Below are 17,500 nucleotides of genomic sequence, written 5' to 3'. Positions count from 1 at the left end.
GTCAGTTATACTAGGGAGTTTGATTGACAATCTAACAGCCAATAGAAAATGAGGGAGCCTCGTTTTCTATTGGCTGATGTTTATCTGGCTTCACTACGTCCACAGTTGATAGATTTTCGTTCTTTTTTTTTTTGGTCATCATAATTACAAAGCTGCTGCGTCTCTGTAATGGTATTTTAATCTTTCACTGACAGTTTGAAACAAAAAAAAATCTTCCATACAACCTTTAAATGAAAAAAAAGTACCCGCCTACTGTCGAGCGAACGAATCCTAACGCTGCGAGGTCACACGGTTTCCACCAATTGAAACCGTCTGATGAATCAGGCTCTGACGGTCCTGTTTTAGTCCTGGTTTAGAACTCTTTTCACAATTTTATTTACGCCAACCATCCCAACTTCAGTGTGTTAAGAATTCTGAAAATCTGGTCACCCTTCAGTATTGACGTCATCAGCTGCAAAGTATCAACAAACTCATCGTGGTGGATCATTAAGTCGCTCTGAATGCGTAAAGTCAGCGAGGAATAACTTCGGACCACTGCATCGTTGTGTTTTTGACGTTTTGAAGTCGGTCTCGTTTAATCGTCCATGTGGTAGACTCTGTCCTGGTTGTCTCCGCTCTTGGACCCGGGGTACGGCGGCGGCGGGGAGTAGTGGAGCGGGCGAGGCTGGGTCGGCGTGTACGGCGGCGGCTCGAAACTCGCAGGGTACATCTCGTACTCACAGGTGTACGGAGGAGGAGGACCTGAGGAGACAAAAACGGAGATCTCGTTAGTGTAACTGGAGTGTTGATAGACGTTTAATCATCAGGTAACAGGAAAAGAAATATGGAAATAAAAAAAACCCAGGATCATGTAGAGCGGGTTAATACGAACATTTTAAGACCAGAATGACGAGGCTCACAGCAGCAGGTACAAAGAGAGGAGTGACATTTTTTCAATAGAAAGTGAATTGGAGCCAGAGTCGATGGAGCCGGAAATGTGCCCATGTTCATTTCCTGTTTGGCAGCTATTGGGTTACTGTGTACATTTATATAAACAGTCTATGGGTGTAATACAGTGGCTGTGTTTTGATGCACCAGAAAATATGTGTAAATGAGGTTTGACTTGGTCCTGGTTTAGTCTCTGGTTTAGCCCTGGTTTAGTTCTGGTTTAGTCCTGATTTATGTCCTATTTTAGTCCCTGGTTTAGTCCTGGTGTAGTCTCTGGTTTAGTCCCAGGTTTAGTCCCTGGTTCAGTTCTGGTTTAGTCCTTGTTTAGTTCCAGGTTTAGCCCTGGTTCAACCCTGGTTTAGACCTGGTTTAATCCCTGGTTTAGCCCTGGTTTAGTTTTGGTTTAACCCTGGTTTAGTCCTGGTTCAGTCCTGGTTTAGCCCTGGTTTAGTTTTGGTTTAACCCTGGTTTAGTCTCTGGTTCAGTCCTGGTTTAGCCCTCATTTAGTCCCTAGTTATTCCCTGGTTTAGTCCTGGTTTAGTTCAGGTTTAGTTCAGGTTTAGACTCTGTGTTGTACTTGTACAGAAAATCTAAAACTCTTATGTGAAATAAGATGTTTCAGTAGATCCACGGTTTTACAGGATTATGTCCTCACTCTGTGACGTGATTCACAACACAACAGCTCCGCCTGGTGGCCACACGCTGAAATCACATGACCTTAAGCTTCAGCTAAAATAAATAAATAGATTTAAAAAAAATAAAACGAGTGCTATACTATTGTGAAGAGTTACAACAAGTTCTAAAGTAATTACCAAATACTGTATTTATGTTGTTGTTGTTTTTTTAACACAGTTTGTGGAAGTAACATAAAAGTAAACAGAAAGTGCTTGAGGAGTCAAAAAGAACAGTGTTACAGAATGAGTAAAGAAGACAAAAAAAAAGCTTTTATAAAGGAAATTTTTGTTGCATTTTTAAACCAGTTGGGTGTGTATATGTAATTAGGACTAAAACTTCTGGGTTTTAATATTTTATAATTTGAGGAGCGTAAACACGTCCATTACTGTTTTATCAATAAACTTAAAAAAACAAAACTTAAAACTTTATTTACTCTCCGACTTGGGACCATGTTGTTTTGCAAGTCTCAAGTCTTTGACCTCAAGTCCGAGTCAAGTCCCAGTTCAAAGACAGGCAAGACCAAGTCGAGTCTCGAGTCACTGGCCCATAAATCCAAGTCAAGTCCAAGTCGTCTGCTTTGAGCTTCAAGTCATTTCAAGTCTTTAAACCAAAAAAGTACCAAATATAGGTTTGATTTTTGCAATTAATATGAATTTTAAACTAAAATGTACTTAAAAAATCATGGTATATTTATATTTGAATATTTATAGAGTATGTAAGAGTTGTAGAAATGTTATTTTTTTTGTTTGGACAAGTTCTTAGATTGAATTATATGAAGTTTAAACTAAATTTGACTTAAAAATCAGGTATCTTTATATGAGTATTTCTAGAGTAAGAGTTGCAGAAATGTTAACTTTTTTTTTATTTTTAAATGTTTTTGACAAGATCTTAGAGTGAATCATTATAGTCAGAATAGAAAGAATTCAGATTTTAAAGTGCTTCTCAGGTCTTTAACCTCAAGTCCGAGTCAAGTCCCAAGTCAAACACAGGCAAGTCCAAGTCGAGTCTCAAGTCGTCTGCTTTAAGCTTCAGGTCATTTCAAATCTTTAAACCAAAATACGTTCGATTTTTGCAATTATATGAAGTTTAAACTAAATTGTACTTAAAAAAAAATCATGGTCCGAGTCAAGTCCCAAGTCAAACGCAGGCAAGTCCAAGTCGAGTCTCAGGTCACTGGCCCATAAATCCAAGTCAAGTCCAAGTCGTCTGCTTTAAGCTTCAGGTCATTTCAAAATCTTTAAACCAAAATACGGTTCGATTTTTGCAATTTATATGAAGTTTAAACTAAATTGTACTTTAAAAAAAATCATGGTCCGAGTCAAGTCCCAAGTCAAACGCAGGCAAGTCCAAGTCGAGTCTCAGGTCACTGGCCCATAAGTCCAAGTCAAGTCCAAGTCGTCTGCTTTAAGCTTCAGGTTATTTCAAGTCTTTAAACCAAAATACGGTTCGATTTTTGCAATTTATATGAAGTTTAAACTAAATTGTACTTTAAAAAAAAAATCATGGTCCAAGTCAAGTCCCAGCCACGTCGAGTCCCAAGTCTTAGTCCATTTCATCAAGTCTCAAGTCCTAAAAACAGTGACTCAAGTCAGACTCGAGTCCAAGTGAAGTTGTGCGTTAAATACAGGAAAAAATAAAGATTAAAGAGTTGGCTACTAATTGCGTTATTGTGTTTACTTAATTAATTTTATCAGTAAACTCAAATACATTTTCGATCACTTTTCCATTATGAATCTATCTGCGGATAAGACGTTTAATTAAAGCTGCTCAAAAGGACGGAAATTGGATCGTTAAACGTGTTCGGTTTACGTTCTAATTTCCTGCGGTTTGCGTCGAGGCCGATCTGCGGAGGGAAGTGCGACGGAACGAGCCGGAACGTCTGCGAGGGATAAAAACATGAATAGTGATGCGGCGCTGTACCTGTGATTTTAACAGGGTCACAGGCTGTTTACACACACACACACACAGCGCGCAGCCAAACCGACGGGAGTCTAACCCGCAACCTCCTCACGCTCCTCAGGGATGCGAAACACTCACGGGAAAATCTCACAAGATAAACTGAAAAGTGTGTCCTTAAGCAAGACACTTCGCCCACATCGTCTACAGAGTTTTTTCACTAAGTCCCGAGTGTCATTACGACCAGGAATTGTAGTAATAATTGAAGTATTAACAGTAAAAGCAGAAATATTTGTACTTCTGACACAGTAGTAGTAGTAGTAGTAGGAGTAGTAGTAGTAGTAGTAGTAGTAGTTGTTGTAGTTGTTAGTAGTAGTAGCAATAGAAATACCAGTAGTTGTGGTAATAATTGAAGTATTAACAGTAAAAGCAGAAATATTTGTACTTCTGACACAGTAGTAGTACTAGTAGTAGTAGTAGTAGTAAGTAGTAGTAGTAGTAGTAGTAGGAGTAGTTGTTGTAGTTGTTGTAGTAGTAGTAGCAATAGAAATACCAGTAGTTGTGGTAATAATTGAAGTATTAACAGTAAAAGCAGAAATATTTGTACTTCTGACACAGTAGTAGTAGTAGTAGGAGTAGGAGTAATAGTAGTAGTAGGAGTAGTAGTAGTAGTAGTAGTAGTAGTAGTAGGAGTAGTTGTTGTAGTTGTTGTAGTAGTAGTCGCAATAGAAATACCAGTAGTTGTGGTAATAATTGAAGTATTAACAGTAAAAGCAGAAATATTTGTACTTCTGACACAGTAGTAGTAGTAGTAGTAGTAGTAGGAGCAGGAGTAATAGTAGTAGTAGTAGTAGTAGTAGTAGTAGTTGTTGTAGTTGTTGTAGTAGTAGTAGCAATAGAAATACCAGTAGTTGTGGTAATAATTGAAGTATTAACAGTAAAAGCAGAAATATTTGTACTTCTGACACAGTAGTAGCAGCAGCAGTAGTAGTAGTAGTAGTAGTAGTATTGGTATTAATAGTTGTAGTTGAAGTAACAATTGAAGTACTAGCAGTTAAAGCAGAAATACTTGTAATTCTGACACAGTAGTATAGTAGGAGTAGTAGTGGAGTAGTAGTTTAGTAGTAGTTTAAGTAATTAGTAAAGTACTAACGGTAAAAGCAGAAATATTTGTACTTTTGACACAGTAGTAGTAGGAGTAGTAGTAGTAGTTGTTGTAGTTGTTGTAGTTGTTGTAGTAGTAGTAGTAGTAGTGATAGAAATAGCAGTAGTTGTGGTAATAATTGAAGTATTAATAGTAAAAGCAGAACTATTTATATTTGTACTTTTGATACAGTAGCAGTAGTAGTAGTAGTTGTATTGGTATTAATAGTTGTAGTTGTAGTAACAATTGAAGTACTAGCAGTAAAAGCAGAAATATTTGTGCCTTTAACACAGTAGTAGTATAGTAGTGTGTAGTTGTAGAAGTAGAAGAAATAGTAGTGTAACAGTAAAAGCAGAACTATTTGTACTTTTGACACTGTAGTAGCAGTAGTAGTAGCAGTAGTTGTGTCATTAGTACCAACAATTGTAGTAATAATTGAAGTATTAACAGTAAAAGCAGAAATATATGTACTTTTGACGTAGTAGTAGTAGTATTATTGGTATTAATAGCAGTAGTTCTAGTAACAATTGAAGTACTAGCAGTAAAAGCAGAAATAATTGTACTTTATTACACAGTAGAAGTAGTATTATTGGTAATAGTAGCAGTAGTTCTGGTAATAACTGAAGTATTAACAGTAAAAGTGGAACTGTTTGTACTTTTGACATGGTAGCAGCAGTAGTATTGTATTAATAGCAGTAGTTGTAGTAATAATTGAAGTATTAAGAGTACTTTTGTCACAGTAGCAGCAGCAGTAGTAGTAGTAGTATTATTGGTATTCCAAAAGCGGAACGTCTGGTTAATGGTTTTCTATGGCAAAAATTTTCAACCAACAAAGTCCACAAAGGATAAACATGAAGAACCATGAAGAATTTATTAACAAGTAAAACTGAATAATAAAGTAAGTAATAAGTAATTTGTTAAAGGTTGTGTAGAGGATTTTTTAAGGGAGGAGAAATACAGCGACAGTCCTTTTTCAAATTTTCTCCCTCAGTAGAAACATCTCCTCCCGCCTCTTTACTCTAGAAATCACGTTTTTTTTTACAGCCAGAATTACTGTTGGAGTTTCCCGTCTAGAAATAATTTAGAGACCGACACCTCCGTTTTTAGACCCTTCGTCAGCTTCATTCGCGCCATCGCTGGAAGGAATCTCCAAGAATCACCCAGTTTGTCTTCGCTCCTTTTCCCCTTGTCTTCTTCTTTCAGCGAACTCAAAAACTGACTTTCTTTTGCGGCGAACTGCTCATGGATTCTCGTCCGCCATCTCAGTACTTTGTGTGAACTGCGAGGAAGCGACAATTAGAAAAAAGCCTCTAAGAACCGCTGCATAAACCACGTAATCCCAGCACACTAGAAACGTAGGAAGTTTGATTGACAGTCTAACAGCCAATAGAAAATGAGGTAGCTTTTTCTATTGGCTGAGTTTATCTGGCTCACTACATCCACAGTTATAGATTTTTTTTTTTTGGCCATCATAATTACAAGGCTGCTGCGTCTATGTAATGGTATTTTAAACTTTCATTGACAATTTGAAAAAAAAAAAAAAATCCTCCATACAACCTTTAAAGGTTGTATAGAGGATTTTTTTAAGGGAAGACATACAGTGACGGTCCTTTTCAAATGTTGTGCATGAGTGACACCACCTCCTCCTCCACGCTCCTTCAGTAGAAACATCTCTCCCGCCTCTTACTCTAGAAATCGTTGTTACATCCAGTGCGTGTTCAGAATTACTGTTGAAGTGACCTGTTTAGAAATAATTTATCGACCAGCGCATCAAGTTTTTAGACCGTTCATCTGCTTCATTCGTCCAATCGCTGGAAGAAATCTCCAAGAATCACCTCAGTTTGTCTTGGCTCCTTTTCCCCTTCTCTTTTCTCAGCGACCCTCAAAAATTGACTTTCTTTTACGGCGAACGGTCGTTGATTCTCGTCCGCCTCGCAACAAACTTTGTGCGAATTACGAGGAAGCTACGTTTGAAAAATTCTGTAAAAACTACTGCATAAACCACATAATCCCCGGCGCACCGACGAGTCAGTTACACTAGAAACGTAGGGAGTTGATTGCACCTAACAGCCAATAGGAAATGAGGCAGCCTCTTTCTATTGGCTGATGTTATCTGGCCTCACTACGTCCACAGTTGATAGATTTTCATTCTTTTTTTTTTGGTCATCATAATTACGAGGCTGCTGCGTCTCTGTACTGGTATTTTAAACTTTCATTGACAATTTGAAATAAAAAAAAAATCCTCCATACAACCTTTAAGTAACTTGTTAAGTCAGACTGATTGAATAGATGATTTTTTTTTTTTTTTAATTCCAGAATCAGTCTGAGTGAACAAGTTGCTTATTAATGAATTACTTTTAACCGGAAGTTCCACAACCCGGCCGGGCAGGACTTTCAGCGGATGGCGCAGACTGGCAGCCTCACTTCCCTCAGTCTGTCCCGGGGCAGCGGTGGCTACAATAATATTTACCACCAGTGAGTTTGGAGTGAAAGAAGAATGAACCAAACTGTAAAAGTGCCTTAAAAGACTAATTTATGATAATTATTATTATAGTAACACAGGGAGGACTACTACTGCTACTGCTACTACTACTGCTACTACTGCTACTGCTACTACTACTACTGCTACTGCTATTAACTACTACTAACTGCTACTACTACTGCTACTTGCTACTACTACTGCTACTGCTACTGCTTACTGCTACTGCTACTGCTACTTGCTATGCTACTGCTACTACTACTGCTACTACTATACTACTACTACTACTGCTACTGCTACTGCTACTACTACTACTGCTGCTACTACTACTACTTGCTACTACTCACCACTGCTACTACTCACTACTGCTACTACTGCTACTACTACTGCTACTGCTACTACTACTACTCTACTACTTCACTACTACTTACTACTACTACTTTACTGCTACTACTACTGCTATACTTACTACTGCTACTACTACTTCTACACTGCTACTACTACTGCTACTACTACTGCTACTACTACTACTACTCTACTACTTACTACTACTACTGCTACTGCTACTAACTACTACTACTATTTACTACTACTACTATTCTACTACTGCTACTACTACTACTACTACTATACTACTGCTAACTGCTACTGCTACTGCTACTGCGCTACTGCTACTACGATGCTGCTGTACTACTACTGCTACTGCTACTACTACTACTACTGTACTGTACTACTACTGCTGACTGCTACTACTGCTATACTTGCTTATGCTACTACTTACTGCTACTGCTATACTGCTTACTACTACTACTGCTACTGCTTACTACTCTTACTCTGCTACTACTTCTACTACTGCTACTACTACTTGTTACTACTGCTACTACTACTACTACTACTACTAACTACGATACTGCTACTTATACTACTACTACTGTACTACTACTACTGCTACTACTTACTACTTCGTACTACTATATACTTACTGCTACTACTACTGCTACTACTGCTGACTTACTGCTACTACTACTACTGCTACTACTGTACTTACTACTGCTAACTACTACTACTTCTACTGCTGACTACTGCTACACTGGCTACTTGCTACTACTGCTGCTACTACTACGTACTGCTACCTACTACTGCTACTACTGCTAACTACTGCTACTCTAGCTTACTACTAGCTACTGCTGCTACTACATATACTACTGCTGCTACTACTCACTACTAACTACGCTGCTACTACCTACTACTACTACTACTACTACTACTACTACTACTACTACTACTACTGCTACTACTACTACTACTACAACTTCTAGATTAGATTTAGATTTATATATTTATTTTGGGCAAGTAAGAAATGTACATTATTTTACTATAGAACATATAACATTAATATAATCATAGCAGAAAAAACAACAAAAAAATAAAAAAAAATGGCCCAAAAAGGAGTGGGAAGGAGAAACTACTACTACAACAACAACTACTACTACTACTACTACTACTACTGCTACTGCTGCTACTAGTGTAAAGTTTCATCAAAACAAAGAGGTAAAAGTCGGCCGTAGTTCTCGTCGTCTCCAAAAGAACAGGGATTAATAATTTGCCGTTCTGTTCCTGAGCTCATGTAATATTTAAACTCACTTCTTTGTCACTTTGTTTTTATGCAGGTCACATTTTATCGAAGCTCTACTTTTCCTTTCCACCTTTTTTTTTTTCCACAAACTGCCACTGAACCGATGTAAAACTGTGATGAAATATTCAACACAGGAACTAAACACTAAACCAAGTCTCTTCATTCACATTTGTTTAACACACAAACTCTTCTCTCTGCCTTAAAACGCTCTGTTCCACCTTGTGATGTCATGGTAATTATACAGGAATTGCTCCACTGTGTATTTGGAATTGTAGACAGACTGATAATATATTTACTCAAACATGTGTGAATGAAACAAAACACAACTCCGGCTCTGTTTTTTTTTTTTTGACAAGAAAACAACTTTATAACACGACTTAAAGCTCACAAGAGTCAAATTTTGCGTAATATAGGATTTTTAACTATGACGTAACAAATCCTGATCATATTTAAACAGAAAATGAACCGTGGCTGTAAAAAAAAGAGTCTTTTTCTTTTCTGATTCTGATTTAAACTTTGACGCTCTCACGTAGCCACACACCATAATATATTATGATAAAAGTAGTAGAGTAGTAGTAGCATTTGGAGAATTTAATATCGCAGTAGTTCTGGTAATTGAAGAACCAGTAGTAAAAGCAGAAATATTGTTACTTTTGACACTGCAGTATATAGTAGTAGAATAGTAGTAGTATAGTAGTAGTGTAGTAGCTGTAGTAGTAGTAGTAGCTGTATAGTAGTAGTATAATACGTAGCAGTAGCAGTAGCACAAGTAGTAGTATAGTAGTAGTTAGTAGTAGTTAGCAGTAGTAAGTATCTGTGTAGTAGTAGTAGCAGTGTAGTAGTAGTAGTATTCAGTAGCAGTAGAGTTGTGGCAGTAGTAGGCAGTAGTTAGTACAGCAAGTAGTAGTAGTAGTAGTTGCGTATATAGTAGCATAGCAGTAGTAGTAGTGCAGTAGTAGCAGTAGTAGTAGGCAGTTAAAGTAGGCAGTAGTAGTATTAGTAGCATAGTAGTAGTAGTAGAGGAGTAAAGTAGCAGTGCTGTAGTAGTAGTATTCAAGTAGCAGTAGTAGTAGCGAGTAGTAGTATTATTCTGTTAGTAGTAGTAGAGCAGTAGTAGTATTCATAGTAGTAGTAGTGCGTAGTATAGTAGCAGTAGTGCTGTAGTAGTAGTAGTAGATTGGTTATTAATAGCAGAGTTCTGGTAATAATTGAAGTACTAGCAGTAAAAGCAGAAATATTAGTACTTTTGACACAGTAGTAGTAGTAGTAGTAGTAGTAGTAGTAGTAGCAGCGGTGGTAGTAGTAGTGGTAGTGGTAATAATTGAAGTACTAGCAGTGAAAGCAGAAATATTTGTACTTTTGGCACAGCAGTAGTAGTAGTTGCAGTAATATTATTGTTTAACACACAAAACCTGCGTATTTATTTACTTCTTAAAACTGTTTGATGACATCACAAGGTGGAACAGAGCGTTTTGAGCTTTGGAGACGTAAACAGACTCATCATAAAGGAACAAAACACAACTCCAGGTCTGTTTTTCGAGGATTTTATAAACATTATAAACAGATTTAAAGCGACAGGAGTCAGTTTTGTGGAATTTTGGAGCTTTAAAAGTATTTTGAGCTTGAGTTTTGTTGAAGTTTGTCCCACCTGGGTACCCCTGCGACACGGTGCTGATGTAGCTGGAGTTGAAGACGCCGACTCTGCTTCCTCGTCCGTCCTTCATGCAGACGCACAAACACAGGGACAGAGCCGCTACCGCCCCCATCAGGAAGACCACGCCAAATACAATCCCACTGATCGCCGTCCCGCTGAAACACACGAGAGAGAGAGAGACTAAACCAGGACTAAACGGATAAACCAGGACTGACCAGATAAAAACAGACTAAACCAATAAAAACAACAACAGGACTAAACCAGGACTAAGACCAGGACTACAGGACTAAAACAAGACTAAACAAGACAACAGGACTAACAGGACTAAACGGACTAAAACAAGACTAAACAAGACTAGGACCAGGATAAACCAGGACTAAACAACTAACCGACTAAAACAAGACATAACAGACTATGACCAGGGATAATACCAGGACTAACAGGAAACAAAACAAGACTAAACAGACAAAACAGACTAAACAAGAAAAACCAGGACTAAACCAGACTAAACAGGGACTAAAAAAACAAAAAGGATAAACTAAACCAGGGATAAACCAGAAACAGGACAAACCAGGACTAAACCAGGGCTAAACCAGGGCTAAACCAGGACTGAACCAGGACTAAAAAAGGGCTAGACCAGGGCTAAACCAGAACTAGACCAGGACTAGACCAGGACTAAACCAGGACGAAACCGGGACTAAATCAGGACTAGCCCAGGACTAGAACAGGAGTAAACCTAAATTAGAAATAAACCAGGTCTAAACTAGGCCTAAATTATAACTAAACTAGGGTTAAATTAGGACTTCACCAGGACTAAACCAGCGCTGAACCAGGATTAACAGACTAAACTAAACTAAACTAAACCAAACCACTGAACCAGGACTTACATGTGGCAAAACAATCACCTCTCAAAAGGCTTCAAGTTTTTCTACTGTTAAAATAAAGGGGTTATGTACTACTACTACTACTACTACTACTACTACTACTACTACTACTACTACTACTATTACTACTACTACTATTACTACTACTACTATACTCTGTGAGAAAGGAGAGTGTGGGAGAAAGTGAGTGACCCTGATAAACTGGAGCTGCCCCAGAGGTCAGAGGTCAAACTTTAAGGACTTCAGCTGTTTATCCACTTGTTTAGTTTTTACTGCTTCATAAACCACAGCTGCTAAACCAGGTCTAAACCAGGACTAAAACAGGTCTATACCAGGGACTTAAACCAGGACTAACAGGGACTAAACCAGTCTAAACCAGGTCTAAAGCCAGGTCTAAACCAGGACTAAACAGGACTAAACAAGGTCTAAACCAGGACTCTAAACCAGGTCTAAACCAGGACTAACCAGGTCTAAACCAGACTAAACAGGACTACAGAAACCAGGGTCTAAACCAGGTCTAAACCAGGTAAACCAGAAACCAGGTCTAAACCAGGACTAAACCAGGTAAACCCAGGTCTAAACCAGTCTAAACCAGGTCTAAACCAGGACTAAACCAGGTCTAAACCAGGTCTAACCAGGGTCTAAACCAGGTCTAAACCAGGAAACTAAACCAGGACTAAACCAGGTCTAAAACCAGACTAAACCAGGTCTAAACCAGGTCTAAACCAGAACTAACCAGGTCTAAACCAGGTCTAAACCAGGTCTAAACCAGGACTGAACCAGGGTCTAAACCAGGAAACCAGGACTAAACCAGGTCTAAACCAGGTCTGAACCAGGACTGAACCAGGTCTAAACCAGGACTAAACCAGGACTAAAACCAGGTCAGGTCTAAACCAGGTCTGAACCAGGACCCAGACTAAACCAGGTCTAAACCAGGGACTAAACCAGGTCTAAACCAGGTCTAAACCAGGTCTAAACCAGGGATTAAACCAGGTCTAAACCAGGTCTAAAGGTCTAAAACAGGTCTAAACCAGGTCTAAACCAGGTCTAAACCAGGACTAAAGGTAAACAGGTCTAAACCAGGTCTAAACCAGGTTAAAACTAAACCAGGGACTAAACCAGGACTAACGGGACAAACCAGGTCCAGGTCTAAAACCAGGTAAACCAGGTCTAAACCAGGTCTAACCAGGACTAAACCAGGACTAAACCAGGTCTAACCAGGACTAAACAGTAAACCAGGTCTAAACCAGGACTAAACCAGGTCTAAACGGACTGAAACAAGGTCTAAACCAGGACTAAACCAGGACTAAACCAGGTTAAACCAGGTCTGAACCAGGACTGAACCAGGACTAAACCAGGTCTAAACCAGGACTAAACCAGGTCTAAACCAGGTCTAAACCAGGTCTAAACCAGGTCTAAACCAGGGAACTAAAACTAAGGTCTAAACCAGGTCTAAACCAGGTCTAAAAAACCAGGTCTAACCGCTAAACCAGGTCTAAACCAGGTCTAAACCAGGTCTAAACCAGGACTGAACCAGGTCTAAACCAGGACTAAACCAGGTCTAAACCAGGACTAAACCAGGTCTAAACCAGGTCTGAACCAGGTCTGAACCAGGACTAAACCAGGACTCTAAACCAGGACTAAACCAGGTCTGAACCAGGACTAAACCAGGTCTAAAACCAGGACTAAACCAAGGTCTAAACCAGGTCTAAACCAGGTCTAAACCAGGTAAACCAGGTCTAAACCAGGACTAAACCAGGTCTAAACCAGGTCTAAAACCAGGTCTAAACCAGGTCTAAACCAGGTCTAAACCAGGTCTACCAGGTAAACCAGGTTAAAACCAGGTCTAAACCAGGACTAAACCAGGTCTAAACCAGGTCTAAACCAGGACTAAACCAGGTCTAAACCAGGTCTAAACCAGGTCTAAACCAGGTCTAAACCAGGTCTAAACCAGGTCTAAACCAGGACTGAAACCAGGTCTAACCAGGTCTAAACCAGGTCTAAACCAGGACTAAACCAGGACTGAACCAGGACCTGAACCAGGTCTAAACCAGATCTAAACCAGGTCTAACCAGGGACTAAACCAGGACTGAACCAGGTCTAAACCAGGACTAAAACAGGTCTATACCAGGGACTAAACCAGGACTGAACCAGGACTAAACCAGGACTGAACCCTGTCTAAACTCGGTCTAAACTCGGCCTAAACCTGGTCTCAACTCGCTCTGAACTGGGTCTAAACTTGTTCTAAACCCGCTCTAGACCAGGACTGAACCTGGTCTAAACCCGGTCAGTCTAAACCCGGTCGGTCTACAACCCGGTCGGTCTACACCCGGTCGGTCTAAACCCGGTCGGTCTAAACCCGGTCGGTCTAAACCCGGTCTAAACCGGTCGTCTAAACCCGGTCGGTCCGGTCAGGTCGGTCTACACCCGGTCTGCAGTATACTCGTGTAGTACTTACGAGAGTACGTCTCCGGCGTAGGCGTAGTAGGAGCAGCAGAATGGAGGTCGTCCTGTGCAGCAGTACTCCTGACAGCCCTCACACTGAGCCCCCGCACAGCCTGAAATACACACACGATCAGTACTACAAATACTACAAATACTGCTATGAATACTACTGCAAATACTACTATGAATACTATGACAAATACTACTAATAATAATACTACTGCAACTATTACTGCTACTGTTAATCTTAGTGCTTCTACTACTTCTACTACTACTACTACTACTAACTACTACTACTACTACTACTACTACTACTACTACTACTACTACTGCTACTGCTACTTCTGGGACTACTTTTCTTACTCCTGCTACTTTCAGGCGTCACATTGAACCTTTGAAGAAAGAAGAAAATTACAGGTTTAAATCAGGTTAAAAACTATAACTGAAATTAAGCTCTGAAACAGGACTAAACAAAGTCCAGGACTAAACACAGACAACCAGACCAGGACTGAACCAGGACTGAACCAGGACTGAACCAAGACTGAACCAGGACTCAACCAGGACTAAACAGGACTGAACCAGGACTATATTCTAGGACTAAACTCTATCAACTTGACTTAAGAAGACTTCACCAGGGATTTATCAGTCTAAACCAGGACTTAAACAGGACTGTTCCAGGTTCAAACCGGGTCTAAACCTGGACTTGAACCAGGACTTGAACAACTAAACTGAAACCAAACCGGAACTGAACCAGGTGTAAACAATTTTAGGACTAAACACGATCAACTTGAGCAGGAGGACTGAACCAGGACTAAACCAGGTCTAGACAAAGACTAATCCAGGACTAAACCAGGACTAAACTAGTACTAAATCAAGCCTAAACCAGGACTAAATGAGGATTAAACCAGAATTATATCAGGACTAAACCAAGCCTAAACTAGGACTAAAACAAATCTAAACCAGGACTAAACCAGGACTATAAACTAAGACTAAACCAGGCCTAAACCAGGACTAAATCAGGATTAAACCAAAATTATATCAGAACTAAACCAGGGCTAAACCAGTAATGAACCAGGACTAAACCAGGCCTATAAACTAATACTAAACCAGGCCTAAACCAGGACTAAATCAGGATTAAACCAAAATTATATCAGAACTAACCCAGGACTAAACCAGCAATGAACCAGGACTAAACCAGGCCTAAACTAGGACTAAAACAAATCTAAACCAGGACTATAAACGAGGACTGAACCAGGCCTAAACCAGGACTAAAACAAGTCTAAACCAGGACTATAAACTAGGACTAAACCAGGACTATAAACGAGGACTAAACCAGGTCTAAACCAGGACTAAAACAAGTCTAAACCAGGACTATAAACTAGGACTAAACCAGGACTATAAACGAGGACTAAACCAGGTCTAAACCAGGACTAAAACAAGTCTAAACCAGGACTATAAACTAGGACTAAACCAGGAGTATAAACGAGGACTAAACCAGGCCTAAACTAGGACTAAAACAAGTCTAAACCAGGACTAAACCAGGCCTATAAACTAAGACTAAACCAGGCCTCAACCAGGACTAAATCAGGATTAAACCAAAATTATATTAGAACTAAACCAGGACTAAACCAGTAATGAACCAGGACTAAACCAGGCCTAAACTAGGACTAAAACAAATCTAAACCTGGACTATAAACGAGGACTGAACCAGGCCTAAACCAGGACTAAAACAAGTCTAAACCAGGACTATAAACTAGGACTAAACCAGGACTATAAACGAGGACTAAACCAGGCCTAAACTAGGACTAAAACAAGTCTAAACCAGGACTATAAACTAGGACTAAACCAGGACTATAAACGAGGACTAAACCAGGCCTAAACTAGGACTAAAACAAATCTAAACCAGGACTAAGCCAGGCCTATAAACTAAGACTAAACCAGGCCTAAACCAGGACTAAATCAGGATTAAACCAAAATTAAATCAGAACTAAACCAGGACTAAACCAGTAATGAACCAGGACTAAACCAGGCCTAAACTAGGACTAAAACAAATCTAAACCAGGACTATAAACGAAGACTGAACCAGGCCTAAACCAGGACTAAAACAAGTCTAAACCAGGACTATAAACTAGGACTAAACCAGGACTATAAACGAGGACTAAACCAGGCCTAAACTAGGACTAAAACAAGTCTAAACCAGGACTATAAACGAGGACTAAACCAGGTCTAAACCAGGCCTAAACCAGGACTAAAACAAGTCTAAACCAGGACTATAAACTAGGACTAAACCAGGACTATAAACAAGGACTAAACCAGGCCTAAACCAGGCCTAAACCAGGACTAAACCAGGCCTAAACCAGGACTAAATCAGGATTAAACCAGAATTAAATCAGAACTAAACCAGGACTAAACCAGCAATGAACCAGGACTAAACCAGGCCTAAACTAGGACTAAAACAAATCTAAACCAGGACTATAAACGAGGACTGAACCAGGCCTAAACCAGGACTAAAACAAGTCTAAACCAGGACTATAAACTAGGACTAAACCAGGACTATAAACGAGGACTAAACCAGGCCTAAACTAGGACTAAAACAAGTCTAAACCAGGACTATAAACTAGGACTAAACCAGGACTATAAACGAGGACTAAACCAGGCCTAAACCAGGACTAAAACAAGTCTAAACCAGGACTATAAACTAGGACTAAACCAGGACTATAAACGAGGACTAAACCAGGTCTAAACCAGGACTAAAACAAGTCTAAACCAGGACTATAAACGAGGACTAAACCAGGCCTAAACTAGGACTAAAACAAGTCTAAACCAGGACTAAACCGGGCCTATAAACTAAGACTAAACCAGGCCTAAACCAGGACTAAATCAGGATTAAACCAAAATTATATCAGAACTAAACCAGGACTATATCAGGAATGAACCAGGACTAAATCAAATCTAAACCAGGACTAAATCAAGTCTAATCCAGGCCTAAACCAGGACTAAACTAGGACTAAATCAAGTTAAAATCAGGACTATATCAGGACTAAACCAGGTCTAAACCAGGACTAAACCAGGTCTAAACCAGGACTAAACCAGGCCTAAACCAGGCCTAAACCAGGCCTAAACCAGGACTAAACCAGGACTAAACCAGTACTAAACCAGGACTAAACCAGGACTGTAGTTCATGTTTTTCCTGTGGTCTTACTGTAATAAACGAGCTGTTGGTTGTTGTTTTATTTTTAGTCTCTGGTCTGACGGTCGATCAGTCTCAGAATAAACTCCTGAATATTTAACGAACTTTGACTTCACAAAAACACAACAGACCAGAACTGGACACAAGGACGGAACCAAAGTACTTGTACTTGTACTTGTACTTGTAACAGTATCAGTAGTAGTAACATTAATTAGCCTAGTGGTAGTAGTAGGTTGGTGCACATACTGTTGTTATTGTTTCCTTAGGCAAGACACTTCAGTTTAGTTTTACCGATGACTTTAATTCTTGTAGTTATAGTAGATGATCGTATTTTGTAATAGTAGTAGTAATAGTACCAGTATTATGCTGTAGTAGTTGTAGCAGTAGCAGTATAATAGTAGGAGTAGTAGCAATAGTACTTGTATGAAGTGGTTGTAGTACAATAGTAAATATTAACTGTACTTAATCTAGTGGTGGTAGGTAGCAGTAGTATTCTGTAGTAGTAGAAGTAGCATTTGCAGTAGTAACAGTTGTAGTAGTAGTAGCAGCAGTAGTACTAGTAGTAGCAGT

At 39.4% G+C, this 17,500-nt stretch overlaps 1 protein-coding gene across 1 annotated transcript in view; it reads right to left on the bottom strand.

The window, feature by feature from the left end:
- cyyr1 (cysteine/tyrosine-rich 1) overlaps nucleotides 1-17,500 on the bottom strand; it is a 32,088-nt gene that overhangs the window by 3,537 nt on the left and 11,051 nt on the right. The window contains exons 2-4 of the mRNA XM_055166253.1: nucleotides 13,754-13,853; nucleotides 10,406-10,566; nucleotides 1-741 (exon numbers count right to left, since the gene is read on the bottom strand). The exon at nucleotides 1-741 is cut by the window's left edge and continues 3,537 nt beyond it. Coding sequence (XP_055022228.1) covers nucleotides 575-741; nucleotides 10,406-10,566; nucleotides 13,754-13,853 — 428 coding nt within the window. The 3' untranslated portion in view covers nucleotides 1-574. The remainder of the gene's footprint in view (nucleotides 742-10,405; nucleotides 10,567-13,753; nucleotides 13,854-17,500) is intronic.

This window comes from Boleophthalmus pectinirostris, unplaced genomic scaffold (assembly GCF_026225935.1).
Source record: "Boleophthalmus pectinirostris isolate CB_2022bp ecotype Guang Dong unplaced genomic scaffold, ASM2622593v1 HiC_scaffold_11, whole genome shotgun sequence".
NCBI lineage: Eukaryota > Metazoa > Chordata > Actinopteri > Gobiiformes > Gobiidae > Boleophthalmus > Boleophthalmus pectinirostris.
This window is presented reverse-complemented; position numbering and strand designations above follow the sequence as displayed.